At 39.2% G+C, this 22,010-nt stretch overlaps 3 protein-coding genes across 5 annotated transcripts in view; 2 read left to right on the top strand and 1 right to left on the bottom strand.

The window, feature by feature from the left end:
* Positions 1-8,988, top strand: part of wnk4a (WNK lysine deficient protein kinase 4a) — a 65,563-nt gene extending 56,575 nt beyond the window's left edge. For all 3 annotated transcript variants that reach the window (XM_049563201.1, XM_049563202.1, XM_049563200.1), the window contains 5 exons: positions 1,033-1,120; positions 3,600-4,233; positions 4,523-4,728; positions 4,823-4,917; positions 5,762-8,988. In XM_049563201.1, the coding sequence (XP_049419158.1) occupies positions 1,033-1,120; positions 3,600-4,233; positions 4,523-4,728; positions 4,823-4,917; positions 5,762-5,764 (1,026 nt within the window). In that variant the 3' untranslated portion in view covers positions 5,765-8,988. The remainder of the gene's footprint in view (positions 1-1,032; positions 1,121-3,599; positions 4,234-4,522; positions 4,729-4,822; positions 4,918-5,761) is intronic.
* Positions 8,989-9,077: 89 nt separating this feature from the next.
* Positions 9,078-12,030, bottom strand: LOC125880604 (cytochrome c oxidase assembly factor 3 homolog, mitochondrial). The gene is made up of 2 exons (XM_049563204.1): positions 11,719-12,030; positions 9,078-9,690 (listed from the first exon to the last, which is right to left on the bottom strand). The coding sequence occupies exons 1-2, from the start codon at positions 11,912-11,914 to the stop codon at positions 9,587-9,589; spliced, it is 300 nt and encodes a 99-aa protein (XP_049419161.1). The 5' UTR covers positions 11,915-12,030; the 3' UTR covers positions 9,078-9,586.
* Positions 12,031-12,106: 76 nt separating this feature from the next.
* Positions 12,107-19,610, top strand: cntd1 (cyclin N-terminal domain containing 1). Its single transcript, XM_049563203.1, has 7 exons — positions 12,107-12,485; positions 15,455-15,530; positions 15,617-15,788; positions 15,884-16,046; positions 17,188-17,332; positions 17,949-18,045; positions 18,852-19,610. The coding sequence occupies exons 1-7, from the start codon at positions 12,317-12,319 to the stop codon at positions 18,957-18,959; spliced, it is 930 nt and encodes a 309-aa protein (XP_049419160.1). The 5' UTR covers positions 12,107-12,316; the 3' UTR covers positions 18,960-19,610.
* The last annotated feature ends 2,400 nt before the right edge of the window (positions 19,611-22,010 follow it).

Here is a 22,010-nt window from a genome sequence, read left to right as displayed (position 1 = left end):
ATGCTTGGCACATGGGATCAGTTTCAGTTGATTGCAATCTGGAACGTCACCACAAGATGTCGCTAAATCCAACACACTGGACCTTTAACAGACAATTACAGATGACAACTTCTTAAATGTAAGGATTTGCACTTTTCTCTATTTTATGTGATTGTGAATTTAAAATATTTGGATTTTGACAAGGTATCTGAAGACGTCAGCTTAGGCTCTGGGAAATATGCAGGCTTTGTCCATTATTTTCTGACATTTTACAGACTGAACTATTCTTTGATTTAATGAACTGTCCTTCAACTCAGGATATCTGCCAATACTAATTACCAATCCAATATAGGTGCTCCTGTTTTCCCCTCCTTAAAATAATATAACATACTATTACTGACAACTGAAACATGTGGATCAGTCATGTCTGGCCAATACCCAAACTGCTGTATTACGGATGCTAACAATGTTTATTCTAGCATTGTAGCGTTTAGCTCAAAATGTCACCTTGGTTGTAATTAAATTAAATATATGGTCATGGCAGTATAGTCCAGTGTGCGGACACTGTTTTTCCATCTTATGCATCATATCTTGTCCAGCACCTCGTGTTCATCGTCTGGATGTCATCCTTTTGTATACCTTTTTTTTTTTTTTTTAATACTTCTTATTTATAAACATTTTTTACGTTTTTTAAGTATAGGAGCAAAAGAAGAGAAAAATGTACACAGCGAAACAAAGACAAATATGAGGTCATGGAATGTTTACAAAAACAGGATCCTTAGCAGATAGGTATCATCTGTACTCCAAGAGAAACGGATGTGAATGTTGTACTAATGCTAAAACCCAAAGTTTTTGAAATGATTGTTGCTGCTTCCTTCAAAAGAGTCTGAATAGAAGGACAAGACCAACAAATATGAGCATGGTCATGATTTCTCCACATTCCCTCCAGCAGCATAGCTGGGTGCCAGTTTGTTTGGACTTCTGTTTGAGTGCGATGAAAAAGCAAGTCGGGTTTTGTATACGTTTTTAACTGTGTTTATTCTCCCCGTGCAGTTATCATCCTTCAGCACTCCATTGCACTCCACTGTACCTGAGATAAAAACCAGCACCCCAAAACCAAAAGCCTCCACTACTGAACCTGGTAAGAAATAATTCTGTACATGTTCTCACGTTCCTGCAGCAGTCTGGATCATAAACACCTCATGTGTTGTATGTTACTGGCCAGGGGGCTGGGAGGGCTGGGGAATGACATACACTGTATGATGTTTATGTTTGCACCCCAAACAAACCCACACACACACACACACGCTTGTGTATACACACAAATGCACCCACAGCCACATGTTACAAGTTTTTTCTCCTCTGCTCCTTTTTATGATGTATGAGGTCTAAATACAGCCTGATGTCTCAGTTATGGCCAATTTACCTCTTGAGGTTGTTTTCAGCTCCCTCTCTCTTTCTCTGCGCCGTATCCTTGGTGACATTATCACCTTTTAGCATTGCCTCAGGAGCCATTGCGTAATGGCGGGTCCTGGTGTAATGTTCCATTCAAAACCAACACAAACGTAGGTGTGATTGCCGCCCTGCCCACCGGCAACTACCAATCAGCGAGCGGCCACGCTCGTTAGGGGCCTCTCCTCCCATATCCACGCTGGTGTTTATACCCTCCTCAGAAGCCCACATTCAACAGAGTCCCTCTGTTTCAGTGGGCACTGACCCAAACACCCTCTGTGTTTACTGTGAGAAGGACACTTAGTGGGTGAAATGAGGCACTGCAGGATTTTTAAACCCTGAAATGATCTGCAGATGTGCAGTGACTCAAACTGTTTGCGTCACTTGGACGTGACACGGGTACACGACTCCATCACAATTATCAGGACAGGACGTTCTATCTGCTATAATCAAATCTCTATAGAGGGTGTTCACCAACACAGGACGATTACTGTTTAAGAAAACGGAGTGATACCAAGAAACACATACAGAGATTCTCTTGGAAAACGGAAATATGTAATTAACTTTGTGTTTTGGCGAGGCACCTATTAAATCTTTTAAAGTTTAGAGTGTGAAGGAGCTTAGAACGTTACGATGGAAGTACATGATGACCGTTTACATGCTCAATTATGTCTAATTAATTGTTGCAGCATTTTTTATTTATTTATTTATTCATTTTTTGGGGGGTTGATACCATTTTTACACAGATTTGGTGCTAAATACAAGCATTTTTTTACCAGTTGAGATGTGATAGAATTGGTCAAAATTCACTTCAAAATACCACATGAAGACACCAAGAAGTAAATTTAGTGATTTCTGTAAGAATTAGCATTTTTTTTTTGGCAACTGGATGGTGAGCACTTCTGTTCTGGAAACTAATGAGGAACCCCCTAAATGTCAGTGTGGCTGTAAAGTTTCATGAGGCTGTGATTATCCTTGAGGTCACTACAGGTCATTTTATACAGTGAGGTCAATTAAAAATATGGTCTCAGTACATTGAAATGGTTACTATAGGAGCTAACGTCATCACTCATGGAAAAAATTGGGCTTATTGGATCCACAAGAGTTTCAGCTTTCCAGTCATACCCAGTTTATACAATTCCAAAACTGGTCAGGGATGCCAGTATGCAGAAATATTCAAATACAGTAGGCGAAAACAACACATTTATAAAGCATGATTTTTGCCCAAAACTTCATGGGACTAGGATAAAGCGAGCATATCTGCAAAGTGGAGACTTGTCAGTAACCATAGAACCCATTGTTATTCAGATATCTTGAGGTCAGTGGTCAAGAGACTTATGCGAAATGTCTGTGCAGTTACTCCCTCGCCAAAATCCAGCCTAACTTTGAAGCGTTAATTAGCCTCTTCCTGAGAAGATGGCATGACAAAACTCACCTCGCTGCAGCCTCTTATAGAGATGTAAGAGATCTGTAAGGTTTTGAGGTTTTAGCAAAAACAGCCGATAGTTTCAAAGATAGTGCCAAAGCAATCAGAAAAAAATGATCAGACCCTGGATGTCAGGAAAGAGTGAGGCTTTGTTCTGATGATCAATCAGCTCTGATCAGATTACAGAACAGTCTCTACTGTGTGGCCAGTGATTGGCTGACTCTCATATAAACAGGCCGTCCTGATGTTTCAGCTTCTTTTTCATGGATACTATAAGTAAGTAGAGGGAGTGCTGCAACTTACTATAATCAATGTTATGTGTTTCTTTTTAGACAAATCCATATATCAGATGTAAATTTAGAGTGATTAAGTACTATTTTGGGGGCATCTGTTGATGTTATCATCGTGTAATCACCTGAAACGAAGAGTAGTTGTGTTTTTGTTGCCTTAAAATGAGCTGTTTTTATCTAGAAACGGAGCAGATCCTCTTCTAAGGAGTTTGCCAGGTTGTTTCTACAGTGGCCCGACACGGACAAATCAAACACGAGCTCTAGGGACATTTGTGCCTTCATGTCGGCTGATGTAGTTGGAGGAGTTGGAGAATACTGACTTCAAATGGGGTCATGTGGAATTTTTCGGAGAGCTCAGAGTTCACGACTTCCTGTGTCGTAAACACGAACTCCCGAGTTCCATCTGAACACAGAGTATTTAGATTAACACCTTCTCTTCTTCTACATCCCAGAGGTCCAGTCTGCACCAGTTACTGTTGGGCGATTCCAGGTGACGCCCAGTATGCACATCCCAGTGCCCGCTGCACCAGCAGGCGCTGCCCCCGCTGCACCTGCCCCTGCCCCAGCAGACAGCAACAGCACGTCATCAGAGAGCAGCACAGAGGAGCAGGGGGAGTCTGAGACCAGCATGGGCACCTCCCTCACCATGTCCCCTCCTCACCCGCACCCCCACAGAGGCTCAACCACGGGGGTCCTCCAGGAGGTTGACGGGCAGGGATGGAGCCAGGAGCAGCAGCAGGACAGAGAAGAAGAAGAGGAGGAGGAAGAAGAGGAGGAGGAGGAGGAGGAGGAGGAGGAGGAAGAGGAAGAGATTGTCGAGGAACGACAGAGGACGAGGAAGAGGAGTCGGAGGAGAGCGTACAGCCTGAGCCTGATGGGAACGTCTGCGGACAGCGGACTCTCAGTGACGGCGACTGAGATGGAGGGGAGGCTGTGGGACGGAGGGGCAGGCAGCCCACAGTACAGCAACGCTCTTCACCACTTGTGGATGATGACTTACAACCGTAATGCTCCCTACATGAGCAGCGATGACTCCGACAGCGACGACTCCGACATGCTGGAGGAGCTTCAGGAGCTCAGAGACAAGTAAGTGACACCACTAAGGACACAGAGTTCATCACTGAGTAGGTGCTACAGACAGAATATAAACCTAAAACAGAGGACGGCACTGAGAAGAGGAGAGGACAAGAACTTTGACCAGAGCTCTGACACTCCCTCTTTTAAATGACTTTTATGATCTGTGGTGAAACTTTGTACTGAATGTTTTGGTGTAACAGAAGACAGTCGCAAATTAGACATCATAAAGGTGTCATTGTTTTACTCTGTTTTACTCAGCCTTTAACGACTTACATTGTCACGTTGTGTCTCTGTTCAGACACCTGACAGAGGTGCAGGCTCTGCAGGCCGCCCAGAAGAGAGAGATCGAGGAGCTGTATGAGAAGATGGGGAAGGTTCCCCCTCCAGGCATCGTCTCTCCTGCTGCTATGCTGTCCAGTCGACAGCGCCGCCTGTCCAAGGGGAGCAGCTTCTCCTCGTCCCGCAGGAACAGCCTGCAGCGCCTGGACATGTTGCCACTCCAAGGTAAGCCGGAATATCCACATCAATTAAAACCTAGTGACTAAGTGACAACCTGATGTCTAAATATGTTTTTTGAAATGCGCGTTTGTTTCCCCAGGTATCATTAGGAGAAACTCTCTTGGAGGCAGCAGCAGCGGCTCCCAGGATAAACCAAGCAAAGGTGTCACCTTTGCAACTGACATTAGCAGAATGGTGAGAGAACGCTGCATTAAATAAAACTTCATATACTATTATTTACTTATTAAACTTGAATGAATATATATATATGTATATATATGGAGGATGAAAAATGACATAAATATCAATAGATAAATAAATAAATGGATCAATAAATAAATAAATAAATAGATACAGAAATACATTTATAAAAGAATAAATAAATGCTGAAATAAAAAAATTAAATGCATAAATAAAGAAGCTCCTGGACCTCCTACCTCTTAAACATACAGACAGAAATACAAAAATAAAAAAAAGGAAGTTGTACAAATAAATCTGAAATGTTTTTTTTATTTTGGTCCTGTTTAATTTTTAATGTTTATTTATGCATTTATCTATTTATTTCAATGTGTATTCTTTTTCAGTTTTTTATTTATGCATTTATTTATTTTTAACATATTTATTACTGTATTGATTTATTCATGTATTTACATTTATTTATTTATTTATTCCTGTAGTTATTTAAGCATTTATTTAATTTTATATTATTTATTCCTGTATTTATTTATTTATTTATTTATATTTATTTATATGATAGACTTATACATATTTAGATAAATGTATTTATTTATTCATGTTTTTATTTAAAGATTTTTATATATTTATTTATTTGTACATTTATTTTTGTATTTATTCATTTACATATTTATTCATTTATTCCTGTGATAGTTTATTTGTACATGTATTTATTTACATATTCATTTATTCCTGTATTTATTTATACATTCATTTTTTATTGATACTTAGGTCATTTTTCATCCTCCATTCAAAAAAAATCCTGTTCTAACTTTATGTATTTATTTTCTTTTTGTTTTCCTAGTAAGAAACTCTCAGCCGAGCACGCTGTATATCTGGACTACCTCATCTGAAGTGAGACTGCAGTGGTCAAACCCGTCCTGTAGTTGGATCGCTTTAACACTTTTCACTGGCACACCGATCAGCAAACTGTTTCCTCCTGCCGGTGGTCATTTACCTCAACGTGTATATAAACTGTCGTCAGTGAAGCTGGATTTACACAGGAAGTGTAACATCCAGTTTTCAGCCCTTCGTCAGATCTGGTGAACTTGTTGTAGCCGAAGGACACAAAACCTTCTGGTCTGGTTCATTTAAAAAATGACAAGTTCATTATTGCTCTCTTGTAAATCAACTGTCAGACCCAACGGTTCAGAACAAAACGACTCCAGCTCAGGCTGACACGTTACTCTGCAGACAGGTTGTTGCCTCTGTTTGTTTGTCAGCAGCATAACGGAATAACTGCTGGCCCGATTTTAATGAAACCTGGTGGAAGGGTGTAGCACGGGCCAAGGAAGAACCTTTTTTAAATTTCGAATCACAGGGCAGATACACAAATTATTTTTCACTTTTGTTAACATTGCGAGATAGGGCATTTGGCCTTGGCGGAGGTCTGCGCTCTCTGAGTGCCCTTCTGGTTTTTAAAGCATGCTTTTAGCATTAACGCAGTCAAGCGATGGTACAAAGTGCTGCAGAGCTGTGGCACTTTACTTCGACTTTGACCCAGAATGAAGTTAGTTCCTGTTTTCCTGCTTGTCTGATTCACTGCCGTTAATCAATGTGAGCACAGTAATGTGAACCACAGCGAGGCTCTGACACTTGTGACAGTTGTCGTACACAGATGGCAACATTTTGGGATAATCTCGCAACTTTTTTTGCTGTAGTTTGTTGATGATGTCTCAGCACCTGCTGACTGCACAGTAAACACACTCTGATCATTGCCTGTCAGGGGCAGACCAGAGCGGGTTAGATGCATTGTACAGTTCAAATATGTGTTATGAAAACCTTTTGTTGTAGGACATCTTCGGTTTCTTCTGTGATTTTGACATCTTTTAGGATGACGTACATGTTCTCTAGACTCAGCCTTGACACTTTTAGATTTAGTAAAAATGATTTTTCACATTGTACAGCAGTACAATAAGGAGATAGTATCTCTATCAATGCATACATATGAAGATGTTATTGCTTCAGAAAGCAAACGCTGTACGAGTTATAAATGTTTTCACGCTTCTGGAGAAAGAAAACTGTTTTTCCAACCAATTAAAGGTCCAGTGTGTAAGATTTAGAGGTATATATTGGCAGGAATGGAATATGATATAATAAGTATGTTTTCCTTCGTGTATAATCTAAACAGCCATTTTGTGTTCTCACGTTGGCTACTATAGTTAGCAGCGTCAGATGTTTTTTTCAACATGAAACTGCTTTATCCAGTGTTTATACCGGTTTAAATCACCAGGTGCATTTGTTGTGGAGAGGAAGAGACCTCCGCGGATAATTCAACTCACAGTTAAAACTTCTTCAGCGTTTCGATCTTAAATTGTCAGAGAAAAAGGGTGAGCACACAGTAGCAGGTGCTGGGCTAGCGACCCTTCTGCAATGTGCCAAACAGCATTGGAGAAACACTGAATTGTAACATGAAACTGCTTTGTTCAGTGTTTTTACCAGTTTAAATCATCAAGACTGTTTAATTTGTAGAGGAAGAGACCTTTGTGGGTAATTCGGCTCTGAGTAAAAACCTCCTGAACGTCTGGATCTTAAGTTGTCAGAGAAGAAGTGTGAACACACATTAGCAGCTGCTGGGCTAGCGACCCTTCTGCAATGTGTCAAACAGCATAGGAGAAGCCCTGATTTTTTAACGTAAAACTCCTGATTTACTGGTTTAAATCACCAGGTGCATTTGTTTTATAGAGGAAGAGACCTCTGCTGATAATTCAGCTCCCAATAAAAACCTCCTTAACGTCTGGATCTTTAGTTAACAGAAAAAAAGGTGAACACATTAGCAGGTGCTGGGCTAGCGACCCTTCTGCAATGTGCAAAACCGCCTAGGAGAAACATTAAATTGTAACATAAAACTGCTTTATTCAGTGTTTTTACCACTTTAAATCACCGGGTCCAATTATTTTGTCGAGGAAGAGACCTCTGCTGATAATTCATCTCTGAATAAAAATCTCCTGAACGTCTGGAATGTTAAGTTATCAGAGAAAAATGTCAGCACACATTAGCAGGTGCTGGGCTTGGGGCCTGTGTCCAACATGCCAAACACCTTTGGAAAAACACTGATTTGTCACATGAAACTGCTTTATTCAGGGTTTTTACCGGTTTAAATCACCTAGTCTGTTTGTTTTGGGGAGGAAGAGGTGTCTGTGGATAATTTGTCTCCCGGTAAAAACACGTATATTGGAGAAGTTTTGAGCTGTCTGCAATCTGCAATCCTCACTACTAGATGCCACTAAATCCTACACACTGTTCTTTTGAATGGGAGGTTTGGTTAAATAGTGCAGAAGACTTATTTTTCAAATACTTTAACTGGTTTCAAATAATAAAAAAATGATTTCTTTGCATAGATAAGTTGTGAAAAAATCCACCTAGGTTTTAGACTACTGGCTTTCCTGTTGATTGTACATGTGTATATAGTAGAGTGCATTTATAGTTCATGTTTACAAGTAAACTATACATGTCAGCAACCTTAATTCCTGCTCCAGCAAAAATCATACTTGTCGCTTGTTCCGTAGATCAAGCACCTCGTGCACTTTAGTAACTTCTACGTTTGTTCGCAATCATTTTAACACATTTGTGGATAAAACTGTGTTCACTCGAGGAAGAGCTGATGTTATATTTTTTCCCCATGAGGGAGGTAGAGAATATTCTCCAGTTTATGTTTGATCACAGTAATGACGATCTATGTTCCCACAGTTTGAAATAATTAGTACACTGTGGGATTTAGAGAAATCAGTCCAAGCTGTGAATGTGTAGCTGTTGCCTTATAAAAAATAATCCACAACACACTGAATCTTCTGGCGAAAGGAACTCCTGTAAGATTTCTCCAAAGTTCATAATATATTCAAAAACGTTTCAAAAATTTTGAATGTAAATATATAATTGTATTGCTTTCTGAAGCTGCTGCTGTCCTGCCATGCTGAATCTGTGCCTTTCCCTTACAATGTCTTATTTTATATTTTTACTCTCCAGATTTGGTGGCTAGATCAGACTCCATATATTAAATTTTGACAATAATAAATGAAATTGTAAATACCACGGCTCTTGTTGGTCATCTTTACTGCTTCACTCCGTCTCGTTTTCTCACATAAATAGTTACAGAGACATAATTCTGTATTAAAAAAAAATCAAATACATTATATCTTTATTTTACAAATCATCACTTTATCAACATAAATGTTTCAACAGGTTGATCCGTGTGTCATTTCAGTGGTGTCACTGCCATTTCTCTGCTGTTAAAGGCCACTGTAGACTTAATATCATGAGACGACTAAGGTTAAGGATATTACCCTCTTACTGTGAGCTCATCAGCTGATCAGGGCTGGGAACTTGTTAGATAAGGGTTGTAATTGCTCTACAGTGTGGGCGTTTTTGAGTAGCATGTAAGGTCAGTGGATCAGTCCTTTCCACTGACAGGCAAACTTAATCAAGATCAAGACACATCTAGTTATAAGTCAGCAGCAGAACCTCATGATTAATCTTCACAATCAAGACAAAACAGAGTCCATCGCTGTGTCAACATTACAGCGGCCAGTTGTGGAATATAATTCAGTGGCATCAGTGTCCACATAAGTCCCTTCTCAGTTAAGTGCAGAACAGACACACAGTCCAGCGACAGGCAGGCGATACATGCGCCTCAGTTGGCACCGGTCTTCGGTCCCTGCAGTCTCGCACGCCTGGCCTCCTCATCCATTTCATCCATGATCCGCTCCTGGGAGACGGAGTAAAATGTGTAGCCGTCTAGTTGGGGGGGCAAATGGTTAAGGAAAATATTTGACAGCAAGAAGAAAACTGTGACAAACACATGATGAGCAGCGTCAGTCAGGTGTTTGTATCCAGTTGCTTGAGAACAGAACATTTAGCCATGTGTCCTATCATACCCTCTCTGTCTTTGGAATCTAACACACTCAGTTGCCAGTTTATTAGGTACACCAAGCTAAAACTAATGCAGTCTACTTCAACATTGTTCCTGCAATAGTGCCACTCACTGTTGACTGAGGAAAAAAGTTGATAGTTGAAAAAGTGTTGTGCACCATAAGAAAAACAACAACAACGTGATTTTAGTGGGAAAGGTGATTATTGCATTTAATTTTCACTGGAAAAAAATAATTGAAAAAACTATTCCTGCTGGGGTCTGTACCAAACACGCACGTTCCCTCACATCTGGAATATGATTTGTAGGCTGGGACATCTCTGCAGCTCCACAATGCTTCATTTATAAAAGTATATTGAGAAACATTTTACCTTTATTCAAGGTGTGATTTAAAAAGTGCACTTGGCCATAATGTGATTTCAATTATATTTTGATTAACAGTGCACTGTGCAGCCCTTTGTCGGCCCTCACTGGTGAATATACGGAAACTTATTTGACAGGAAAATTTTAAAAAGTAGATGACAGTTTTGTATGAAACAAACTAACAATAGGTCAAGGTCGGTTAACATTTTGAGATAGTAAGTCAAAGTAAAAAAAATGTACAATTATGACTTGGTAAGTTAGCTTACTCTACGATTTTTTATTTTTATTTTCATGTATTTATGTTATGGATGGGGAAAAAAAATCAATGCAGCATAGTACTGCAATATTTAGCATGCAATACTGAATAGACACGCCGATGCAAAGTGTCAACATTTTATTATATAAATTACTAATGTTGGAAATACAAATTAAACTTGTGGTAGACCATTAGACAAGTGAATCAAATGCTTTTTCAGTCCACTGCATTAATGCTGCTGCAATAAAACTTACTGAAGTGACATGAAGAGGCTTTATCATATGGGATAAAAACAGATGTTGATGAAGTTTTTCCTTAATTTGCGGTTGAAAAAAAAACCTAATAAATTAAGATAAATTGCAACATATATTATCACAGTACTACAGTATCACAGCCCCGCAGCTCTGATACTCGTTACCTAAGAAACTTGTTACAGTTATTACTTTTTAACATCAATTTTTATCATTTATTTAAATATTTTTCCATCTGGTCTTAGCCTATGGTCTTTTTTTTTTTTTTTTGCAGATTATTGCTGTTTTTATCTTGATGGTGTATACTATTTTATCTGTACCATAAAGTATTTTGTAGCTGTGTTTTAAAAACTGCTATACAAACAAAGTTTATTATTATTAATTTATATTCACTTCCTGATATAAATGTGCTTCCATATATTTATGACACCAGGAAAAAAAGATGAGTTTATTCTGATATTTTTGTAAAAAACAACAACAATGAAACACTTACTGGGACAGCTCTCTTTTATAAGTTTTCAACACTGCCATCACTAGTACCCTGTGACGCATTCAGGAACAGGTGGAGGTAACACCGGGAAGACATCAGGTGGACTGACCGTGGTTCACCTTCTGCTTCCTGCCTAATATAAGCTGTAGCTTCGGTACATTTAAAGAGTAGTGTTTAAACGATTCGTGCTAATTAGTAAGTTACCCACAAATATTACAAATACAACATTAAACATCTTTTTTAGTGTCATAATGCGCCCCACACCACCTTAGTTAGGCTAACTGACATGTAACTTTATGTCATAGCTAGCATGTTAGCATCCTCTGAATAGGGAACTTTAAGCCTCGGACATTTTAGCTACATCCACCAGACAGTCAAACACAATAACTGCCAATGTCAACATGTGCAGATAAACTAGCGTTAAGGGTTTATACAGTGTTATCCAACATCTAGGGACCCCTGAGTAGCGTTAGCATGCTAAGCTAACGTTACGTATTTCACCTTGTGTTGACGTTAGTGCGCTCGGCAAGGATACAGATGCCCATGACTAGTGCTCCAATGGCGAGTCCCGTCACGACGTTTCGTGTCCGCAGCTTCTGTGTCCTCTTCTTCCACTGCTCGAGCTCTACCTGTCGGATAAAATCCAGCTGCTCTTTCGAAAGACCCTCTTTAGTGGGGTCTATCCTGGTCGCAACGCGAGCATCGGACTCCTTCGGCGTCTTGTCGGCCATGTCTGCAGTCAGCGAGGGTGTTTCACGCAGTTACACCAGCAGCTGTACTTTAAATGATCTACTGATTGAGGAGGCGTCTATTCCCGCTGTGAGCAGCCCATCAGTGTGTTGTGAGATCTACACTGAGCACCAGGAGCGCTACTACGTAACAGAGCCAACGGAACGAAACGGTGCAACATCCAAATAAGCCCCCAGTGCAGCTACATGGTTCCTAGTAGGAGACGTTGAATCGTTCCTCGCGGTAAAACATAAACCAAAACGGTCCAATGACGCCATCTTCTGGAAAATTCAACCTTAATTATTTTCTTTTCCAATTTATTTCTGACAAACAGGTTGTTTGTAAATGTAGCCTTTGTGTTTAAAGAAGACGCCCGGACCGTTAGATAACGTTAGTGTAGTAAAATGGCGAAACAGTTCTTTTGTTCTCCAAGTGAAAATACAAGTTTCAAGTTTCGAGAAATTTCGTTTGACCTGCTCACAGATTTTCTTGTTAATCTCAACAAAAGAAACAAAGACAACCTCAACAGTTTATCAAAATGTAGCGGGAGCTTCAAAGACAGAAGACTAACGGGTGAGTAACGTTAATATTAGCCTACAAGCTAACTTAAAGCTAACTGTAAAGCAGTTTGCACTTTAGCTTGCTAGCAAACAAATGTATTATTACGGTAATTTTGCTTGTTTTATGAGCCAAATGTATTTCCATTTGGGTTTATGTTTATAACCGTTATTTGGAGAAACATTGCAGTTCTTATTTATTATATTTCCTCGAAGTTACATTATCTATTATATTCAAAACATCTCCATTCCTCTATGGGGCACCCAGGTAAACATCTGTTATATAATTTGTAATCTCTACAGTGCTTTTGATTATCTTAAATCACACACAGCTCTTTGCAGAATGCTAGTTTTTAATTTTTTCACCCCTGCGAAACAGACTAAATCTAGTATGAAATAATCCATTAAAAAACAATCAAGCCACTTCATGTCACATGTTCTGGTCGTTTAATTTCTGGGATTAAATATGTAAAACTTTTTCAGCAATGTTTCGATGGCTAGTTGCCCTATCTATGTCCATGGCAATATTTGGAGTAACTCCCCAAGATGTTAAATTAAGTAGAGCCCATTATCCTGTGTAAAGGAAGGACTCTTCACCTCCAATATATGGACATTGGATTAAGGATGTTATGCATCATTTACCATTAAAGACACTAAGGACACTTTATAAACACCACTGTCCCCTGTGTTGTTTGTTTTTTGCATATACAATCACTTGCACTAGATATGCTCTCTTTAATCCACTGCTCATTTTTATTCATTGCTCGTTATCATTACTGCCGCTTCTTGTATTTTTGTACTTTCTTTTGCATGCCTAGTTTATAAGTTTTCAAATTTTTTAAAATTTTTAATCTGACTCTTTCTCCTTGACTGCTGTAACACTGGAACTTCTCAATTGTGGGATCAATAAAGGTGTATCTGATCTTATCTTATCTTTAAGGATCAATCGCACACACCATTTTTAAGTTTTGTGGCAAATATGGAAGCTGAAAAATTGTACTGAAACATGCTATACTCCCCTACTTATGTCACACAAGTTAATTAATTTGTTGTCTTTTTTCCCTTTATTAAGAAAAATGTTTTTTTTTTTCCTTTCTTGTCTATTAGATTTCCTTTGACTGGTCAGGATTTCTCTGTTTGCTCCAGGGTTGATGGATGGGTGGGTGGGGTTGTCTTTTTGTCCTTAATAATTCTGTGTTTGTTTTTTAATACTTTGTATTAAAATAAAAATACATTGTTAAAAAAACAACCCAAAAAAATAGAAATAAGTAAATAAATAAACAGTAATATACAAGGTGTCTGCATGTGTACCCTCAGTGTAGAGTAAAATTCTATAGCAAATGTTTAAACCAAACAGGACCTCAACTTCACAGCTGTTCAATCAGGTATTATGAAACACTGCCACACAATGCCAAAATTGTCTGTAGGTCCTCAGAAAGCAAACCGTATCTTTTCTATTAAAATATTGTAATGTATCTCTCACCCAGTGTTTAAAGTAGGGGAGTCACCTGCTTCCAGTTAAGTAATATAAGTCTTCTGGCTAAAATAGTGGCACAAGATATGCAATTTGACTGTTCCTTAGGGAGATGATTGTCCTCACACTGAATACCAAAAATGGCTGTAAGAGAATTTGGATCAATTTTTTCCTCCAGTATTTTGGATTGGGCTGTAAAAATGGAGAATGGGTTACCCAAGAGCCCCACCTTGAACTGAATCAGACCATGCCTGGCACATGTTGATGGAGAATGTATTCTTGAGAATATTGGGCGGCAGTGTTTCAGTCTACAGAAACTTGGGTTGGGAACCAGAGGGTTGCCAATTAACGTCCCCGGAGAGGTGCTGGTTCGCTTCCTGCTCCCGCCACTGCACAGAACTCCCACCTGCTCAGGGGTGCCTGTCAATGGGCGGCCCCCTCACTCCGACATCTCTCCATGGGATTAACTAAGATGTACAGGACTATCTGTATCTCACTGTACCCTGTCATCACGCTCAAGTCATTTATACACCTGGGATTGTGAGCCCTGTTATTATGGAGGCCACTTCTCATTACAAACTCCTCCAGGAAGCAGACCCCCCTTCCCCAGCTGCCAGCAGCACCAAGGAAAATATGAAATATCTGTAATTATATTTATATAATTAAAGATTTATATTTTATATTTATAGATTCCTTGAGCAGCACTTCAGTGAGGAGGAGCAGATGGAGAGCAGCGTTAATGACTTCTAATGAACATCTATATACTTCCTTGTTGAGTTAAGATAGGATTTATTTAAATACTGTCATTTGGGATACTTCTGTTAGATGTTCTGTCTGTGTCTTTAACATGCTTCTCCCACTGTCAGTGCTGAAGAGTTTCCAAATGAATACTTTGGTTTCTTTCAGACTGACTGGTCAATAGAAAAACTGTCCAGTCACGATACAGTTTTGTCAGTGCTGGCTGGTGGGTGGTGTCGAGAACCCAGCATGGTCATGATTCATGGTTGTTAAATGTCTTAATGGCGCAGCTCTCGGCTGATTTCACACAAAAATAGGTACACAGAAAAGACAGTCAGAGTTTGGTATTAATATTCTTTACTCACAGTGATACCAGGACTTTATCTTGTCTTTACTGGACCATCTGGGCCTGTTATTTTATCTCATCATCTCGACTAGCTGATTTGTTCCTTGATAAATGATGAAAAATATTAGTAATATTTTTAAATTAACATTACTGCAAAGAGATGAGATCATACATGACTGTTAATAACCAACAATACCTGGAGATATGTGGTTGTTGTATTGATCTCATTTCACAACCCTACATGATTTCCTACTTCAAGCAGTTTTCCCCAAACACATTCACTGCCTGACAACTTCCTCTCTTCAAATGTGTTTTGAATACTCTGCGTGTAGCCTGTCAGCTCTGTCCCAACATGCTGAGCTCAATTCTGTTTTGTTCTCTGCTTTTGCTAACGCTCTGCCTCCCTCTCTTGTTTTCCTGTACTTAGAATACATCCTCCTGATAACTAAAGAGCTGAGACTTGATCCGCTGGCTGGATACCATGCCATTGAGTTACTTCAAAGGTAAGAAGGAGCTGCATGTTTGCTTTTCCCCGCCACTCCCGTAACGATATTGGCTTAGCTTTTATTTGAATAATTATCTCACCCAGGTTCATGGTCAAGCACCTGACAGATCTACTGACCACACCCACACCTCAAGGTGCAGCCGCTGATCAACCAGGAAGTTATGAGGATGCTGTTTTTGACAAGCTCAAGGAGAAATTCCCTCTCATTGTTTTCTCCTGTGTGCAGCTGGCAAGCAAACTGTCTTTGCACAGTCATGTAAGGTCTTCACTGCCTACAATAAATTAACCTTTAATGCACTGTGATTAGAAATAAACAAATCTCCTCATAATAATTTCTTGAATATTTTCTAGATAATCGACAACAACACTGCTGTGCGCTTTCTGCATTCAGTCGGTCACAGTGTTACCAAGCAGACTGTCCTGGAATCAGAGCTGATGGTCTTGAAAGGGCTTGAATTCAAATTAAATGCTCCTAACCCACTGACATATGTGGAAATCCTTCTGGAGGTGCTTGGTAAGATATTGTACTTAAATACAGAGCAACTGATATGGAGGACAAAAAATGACAAAAGTATCACTAAATAAATAAATACAGGAATTAATAAATAAACACAGAAATAAATGAATAGATAAACAAATAAATGATGAAGAAGATATGGAAATAAATAAATGCATCAATAAGGAGATAAATGCAGAGGTTAGGACCTCCTACCTTAATAACACATACAGAAATACAAAATTAAATAAATATAGCTGTACAAAAATGTAGAAACAAGACATTTATTTATTTATTTTATGTTTAATTATCACCTTTTATATTTTTATTTATACATTTATTTGTTTATTTCCAGATTTTATTAATGCATTTATTTATGTCTGTATATATTTCAGCATACTTTTATTTTCTAATTTTTTTAATGTACTTTATTCTTATACTTTATTTGTTGCTGTCTTTATTTATAGTTGATTATTTATTTCCATCTTCATGTATTTTTCTGTATTTTTATTTATTCTTTATTTATTTATTAATGCATTTATTTATGTCCGTGTATAGTTCAGCATAATTTTATTTTTGGCATTTTATTTTGTATACTTTATTTTTATTTTTTATAATTATTCTTTTATTTTTTTTATTCCTGTATTTTTCCTGTTTTTATTTACAAATTTATTGATTTATTCTTTATTTATCAATGCAGTTATTGTCTGTGTATATTTCATATTTTTATTTTTGATATATTTTATAATCTTTATTTTAATTTATTCTTTTATTTATTTATTCCTGTATTTATGTATTCTTTTTTATTAATTTATTCTTTATTTATTAATGCATTTATTTATGTGTATATATATTTCAGCATATTTTTATTTTTGATATTTAATCTTGAATAATTTTCATATATTATGTATTCTTTTGTTTATGTCTGTTTTTATTTATAAATTTATTTCCAGGATGTATTTTCCCTGTATTTATTTATACATTTATTTATTTATTTATTTATTTATTGACACTTCAGTCATTTTTAATCCTCCATAACTTGTGAAGTATCAGGATGTAACAAAAACTGACCAAAATTATTTCTATGAAGATATTTTAGTCACATCCACTGAGTAGCTGTGTTGACTAAACTGACTAAAAGGTGACTAAACTGTCATAGGTCACAATGAGCCATCCATCCCTGTCGAGCGCCTCTGTCAACTGTGCCACCACGTTCTCCAGTTCGTCAGCCTTCAGAGGACTGCCATCTACGACTCCTTGTTAGTCACTACCACTCAGTGTGTCGACCCACCCAGAGAACAGAGGTACTACGTCTCTCTTTAATCCACATTTTATGACTTTTTGGAACAGGTGGTTTCTGTCATGGTTGAGTGGACAAGCTGCTTGATTGGCAGTTGAGAAGAATACGACCAGCTGAGAAGTGTCTTTGCTGTTTAGGTTTCAAATTTTGTCACATGCCATCATGTTTCTCATGGCTTGCCGCCTGCAACGCCTATACAGCTGTTAAATTATGACAATGAATGCAGCCTCATGCTGTTGGTGTAGCAGGCTATGAAACGTGCGGTAACTGTTTTTTGGCCACTTGAACAAAACTTGGAACTTTTCTTTCAGCTGTGTTGTGGTTTCCACTAAGTCCTGAGGGAAGTATCAGGCTCTTTGGCTGCTAAATGCTCCACTACGTTCACCCGCCAGTCTCTTACTTTGTCTGTCTAACATTTGGTGCTGAGAAGACAGTGTACAGTGAGGTTTTAGAGCTTTTAGATGTTAAAAAGTTGAAGAGAACTGCAGAGTCAGGTGATAACTCAGGGGCGTCGTCACTGCTAGCGACCCCTGTCTTATTACACATAATCATTTGATCCGTTATTAACATAAAATATTGATTGTAGCTGCTCTAATACTAAACTTATCCTCATTAAACAGAGAGAAGTTTGTGACAGTGACTGAAGACTGCATGCTTCTGGGGGTTGGTGTCATCGCTGTGGCTGCATTCATCCTTTGTGTCAGAGAATGGAAACAGGTGAAACACTTCTTATAGTTCTTAAAAGTTCACAGTAGCATTTATTTTCAGTGTAACAACCCTTTGAGACCCACATAGACTGATTTTTGTCTTATTTGGGTGGGTGGGGGGAGATAGATAGCAGGCCAACAGTATGTGCCACACAGAAGTTGTATACATCATCTGAAAGCTGAGAACCTGGGCGCCTACTTAAACTGTAGAGTTAAGAGTGTATAGGGGGTTAGAACATTGTCATTGAAGAATATGTATATGTATATTTAAAAGAAATGGCGTCACGACAACAAAATGGCTACTATGGGGGCTGACATCATCACACATGAGTAAAACTGTACTTATTGAATTCACAAGAGTCTCAGCTTTCCGGTCATACCCAAGTTTGCAATTCCAAGACTGCGAAAATATATACTGTACCGCATGCAAAAAAGTACATGTTTTTGCCCTGAACTGCTTTGGATTAGCATAAAGTGGGCATGTCTCTAAAGGGGAGACTCATGGGTATCCAGAGAACCTATTTTCATTCAGACATCTTGAGGTGAGAGGTCAAGAGACCTGGAAATGGCCATGCCGTTTGTCCTTCGCCCAAATTTTGCCCACTACAATAATGTCAGCTGGGATTCCTGGCAGCTTGTTGGGTCTCAGAGGGTTAAATGCTGAAACTGTGGACAGCATATGCAGCCACATCAAAGCATATCAAGTCATCTGCCTAGTCCAAGTTTAGTTAATGTACTTAATTTGTCACAAATACGTTCCATACAAACTGTTTTTGTTGATGCAGGCTTACTCTTGATACTCTTAATACATTGCAGGTTGTGGAAGAACTGAGCCACATCACAGGAATCTCACAGAGAAGCATCAGCGATTTTGCTCACGTGACATTGATGCACATTGTTAGAACCAGTTCCCCTGTAGCATAGACTTGAGTCTTGAGAAGTCTGACTTCTAGTAGTGGTAGCTGGTGCAGAACGTGTGTGCCTTTGTGAGATGCTTGGAATAAAACATGAAACAGAATGAACAGAAATATCCAGTGTAATGAAATGATGCCAGAGGAACAAATCACTAAAGAGGCACTGGATGGTAAATGTATTAAAACATATTGTATTAAACAATAACTTAATCCTAATATGCTGTATATCTTCAATGCTTTTACTGTTCCTGTGCTACATTGATCTGCTCACTTGAATTAGATGCACAGTGGTTTATTGTTGTACTTAGTATTGAGTTACTCATCAGCCAGGATGTTAAAAATAAGGGTTTGGCTGAGGATCAAGTGTCAGGTGACTCTGGTGACTGGTGAGGGGTTCTTCCTCTCTCTGAGTCCTCTGAGTCTCATCCTCACTAGAAAAGCGGCGGCCACAGCAAAACCTAAGAACAGAGTTTATAATCCCACTTAATACCAAGAAAAATCAGTTTTCAATCTGTATAATAATATAATGTCCTTCAGTTTATCATAGAGTATTTCAAATATGTTTGGAAACAGAAAATTGTTTGTTTTGGCTGGTCCAATATGGGACTTGTATCAAATCAATCAACCCTTTTGCCAGAATAAATGTTGGCATTGTATGTTTATGGAAGCCACAGATATGTTGTATTTGCATATTATTGTGTAGTAGATACATTCACACTTTATGGTTTAACAATGCTGTGGTTAAAAATGCTTGTTTATGGTTACAAAAAACATGTTTGGGGGCTAAAAACCTGCTGGTGAAACAGCCACAAGTTGGTTAAAAAAAGTCACAGAAAACACAGACATGGATCACTTAAAAACACACAATTTGGGGCTAAATATCTGCTGGAAAAACAGCCACAAGTCAATACAATTACTACTGTTGGGGGCTAAAAATCAGCAGTTAACACAGACAGGGGTTGTTTACGAACATGCACATTTAGGGGCCTAAAAATCAGAGGAAAAACAGTCAGGTCCCTAAAGAACACTGACGTTGCGGGCTAAAAAGCCGGAGTAAACACAGCCACAATTCACTTAGAGATACCCATGTCTGGGGGCTGAAAACAGCAAGAAGAGCAGCCATGAGTCTTTTAAAAACACCCTTGTATGGGGACTAAAAAGCTGCTGGAAAAACAGCCACAAGTCACTAAAAACAACCTCTACTGGGAGCTAAAAATCAGCAGTAAGCACAGCCATTGGTTGTTTAAAAACATCCACATTTAGGAGTCTAAAAACCACAGGTACAACAGTGACCGGTCACTGAAGAAAACTCATGGTTAGGGGCTAAAAAGCACCTGGAAAAACAGCCACAAGTCGCTAAAAGACACCCTTGTTTGGGGGCTAAAAAGCCGAAGGAAACACAGCCACTGATCACTTAAAAACACCCATGTTTGGGGGCAAAAAAGTAGCAAGAAAAACAGCCACTGGTCGCTAAAAAACATTGTTTGAGGGCTAAAATGCACCTGGGAAACAGCCAGGGGTCACTATAAACCACCCTTGTTTGGGAGCTAAACAGCCAGAGGAAACATAGCCATGTGTCATGTAAAAACACCGTCTTTTGGGGGCTAAAAAGTTGCAGGAAAAATAGCCTTGAGTCATTAAAAAACATCCTTGTTTGGGGGCTAAAAAGCAGCAGGTAACACAGCAACGCATCCTCGAAAAACACCCACGTTTGGGGCCTAAAAAGCCGCTAGAAACACAGCAATAACTTGCTGAAGCACAGCCAGTTGTGTTGTTTATTGGTCTCGAACCGTGGTCTGCAGCTTGGCAAGCGTCTCGCCTTGTGACACGCCATTCATTCCTTCCCCATCCCAATGACAGTCATATTCTACATTACTTAAAAACATTGATATGATTTGTAAGACACGTGCATATGTCATGTGTTCCTGCTTTGCAGAAACAGTAACATCTTCTGGCCGGGCTGCGTTTGGTCTGACTAATGTTTACACATCCAGGTAATAATTAATTTCAAAGTTCAAGGCAGTTCCCTTCCCATATCAAAACACTGATAAATATAAATCTATTTATAGTGGTAACATTCAACAGCAGCCTCTGAGGAGACCTGATGGCTCTGCGGTGTTTCCCATGTAATTGCAACATTCTGGGTTTGACCTCCAAACACCTCGGTGCTAAAAGTAACAAATTCAGAGCCAATTATTCTCTTTGTATGCTTCCATGTGGGTCGTCCTGTTCTGTTCAGTACTATGTTGAATAAAAACAATCTTCAAGAAGGTACAGTTACCCTGGGGAGTGGGTTGGAATATGTTACCAGCTCTGATCACGTCTGTTTCTCCTCGTAGAAACAGGGATGTCGTCAGTCTGAAAACAGGTGGGAGCAAAAGTGCTGTCATAAAGTGCGGCCATCATCTTTTTTCCCACCTGATTTTGACCACTGGCTGACTCTGTCTCAGTTTACCTGTGGCTATCTACTAACCTAACTCGATTCTTGAGCAGATCCATGCCTTCAGGCAGTCGAGGTGAATGAACCGCCACTGTTGCAGATCTGACATCTGGTCCTCTCTTAAATAATGACTTTGCTAGCATATGATTACCTTTGTTTGATTGTGCATACAGTCTCTATGTTGCTGTTGTTTAGAGACTGGGTGTTTTGGGCAACAGCAGCCCCTCCCTTGGCTGCTTGACATTCTTGAACGTGTGCTCGTATCCCTAAACGCCATCAGGTCACTCATGTTCAGATTATCTCGCTGTCCAGAGGCACCCTCAGCAGAAGACTGCAGCCTGTCAGTAGTACAGTGGTCTTCCTCGATGTCAGAGAGCACCCTGCCCAAAAGATGCTCCTGAGTGGAGAGATCAGTTGTGTCTGTGATGTTGGCTCCCTGAAGCTCAGGGAGATGTTGGTGTGTCAGCCTCGGCCACATCACACAGCCCATATTGAGTCTGTCAGTGGTAGGTAGCACGTGAGCCCACCTTGTTTGCGCCAGGAGAGGATTGAGAGTGTATCCATCACTACTAACAGGTGAAACTGCTGGTGTTCTTCACTGTGATCTGAAAGACTTGAAGA

The sequence above is a fragment of the Epinephelus fuscoguttatus genome, linkage group LG20 (assembly GCF_011397635.1).
Source record: "Epinephelus fuscoguttatus linkage group LG20, E.fuscoguttatus.final_Chr_v1".
Taxonomy (NCBI): domain Eukaryota; kingdom Metazoa; phylum Chordata; class Actinopteri; order Perciformes; family Serranidae; genus Epinephelus; species Epinephelus fuscoguttatus.
This window is presented reverse-complemented; position numbering and strand designations above follow the sequence as displayed.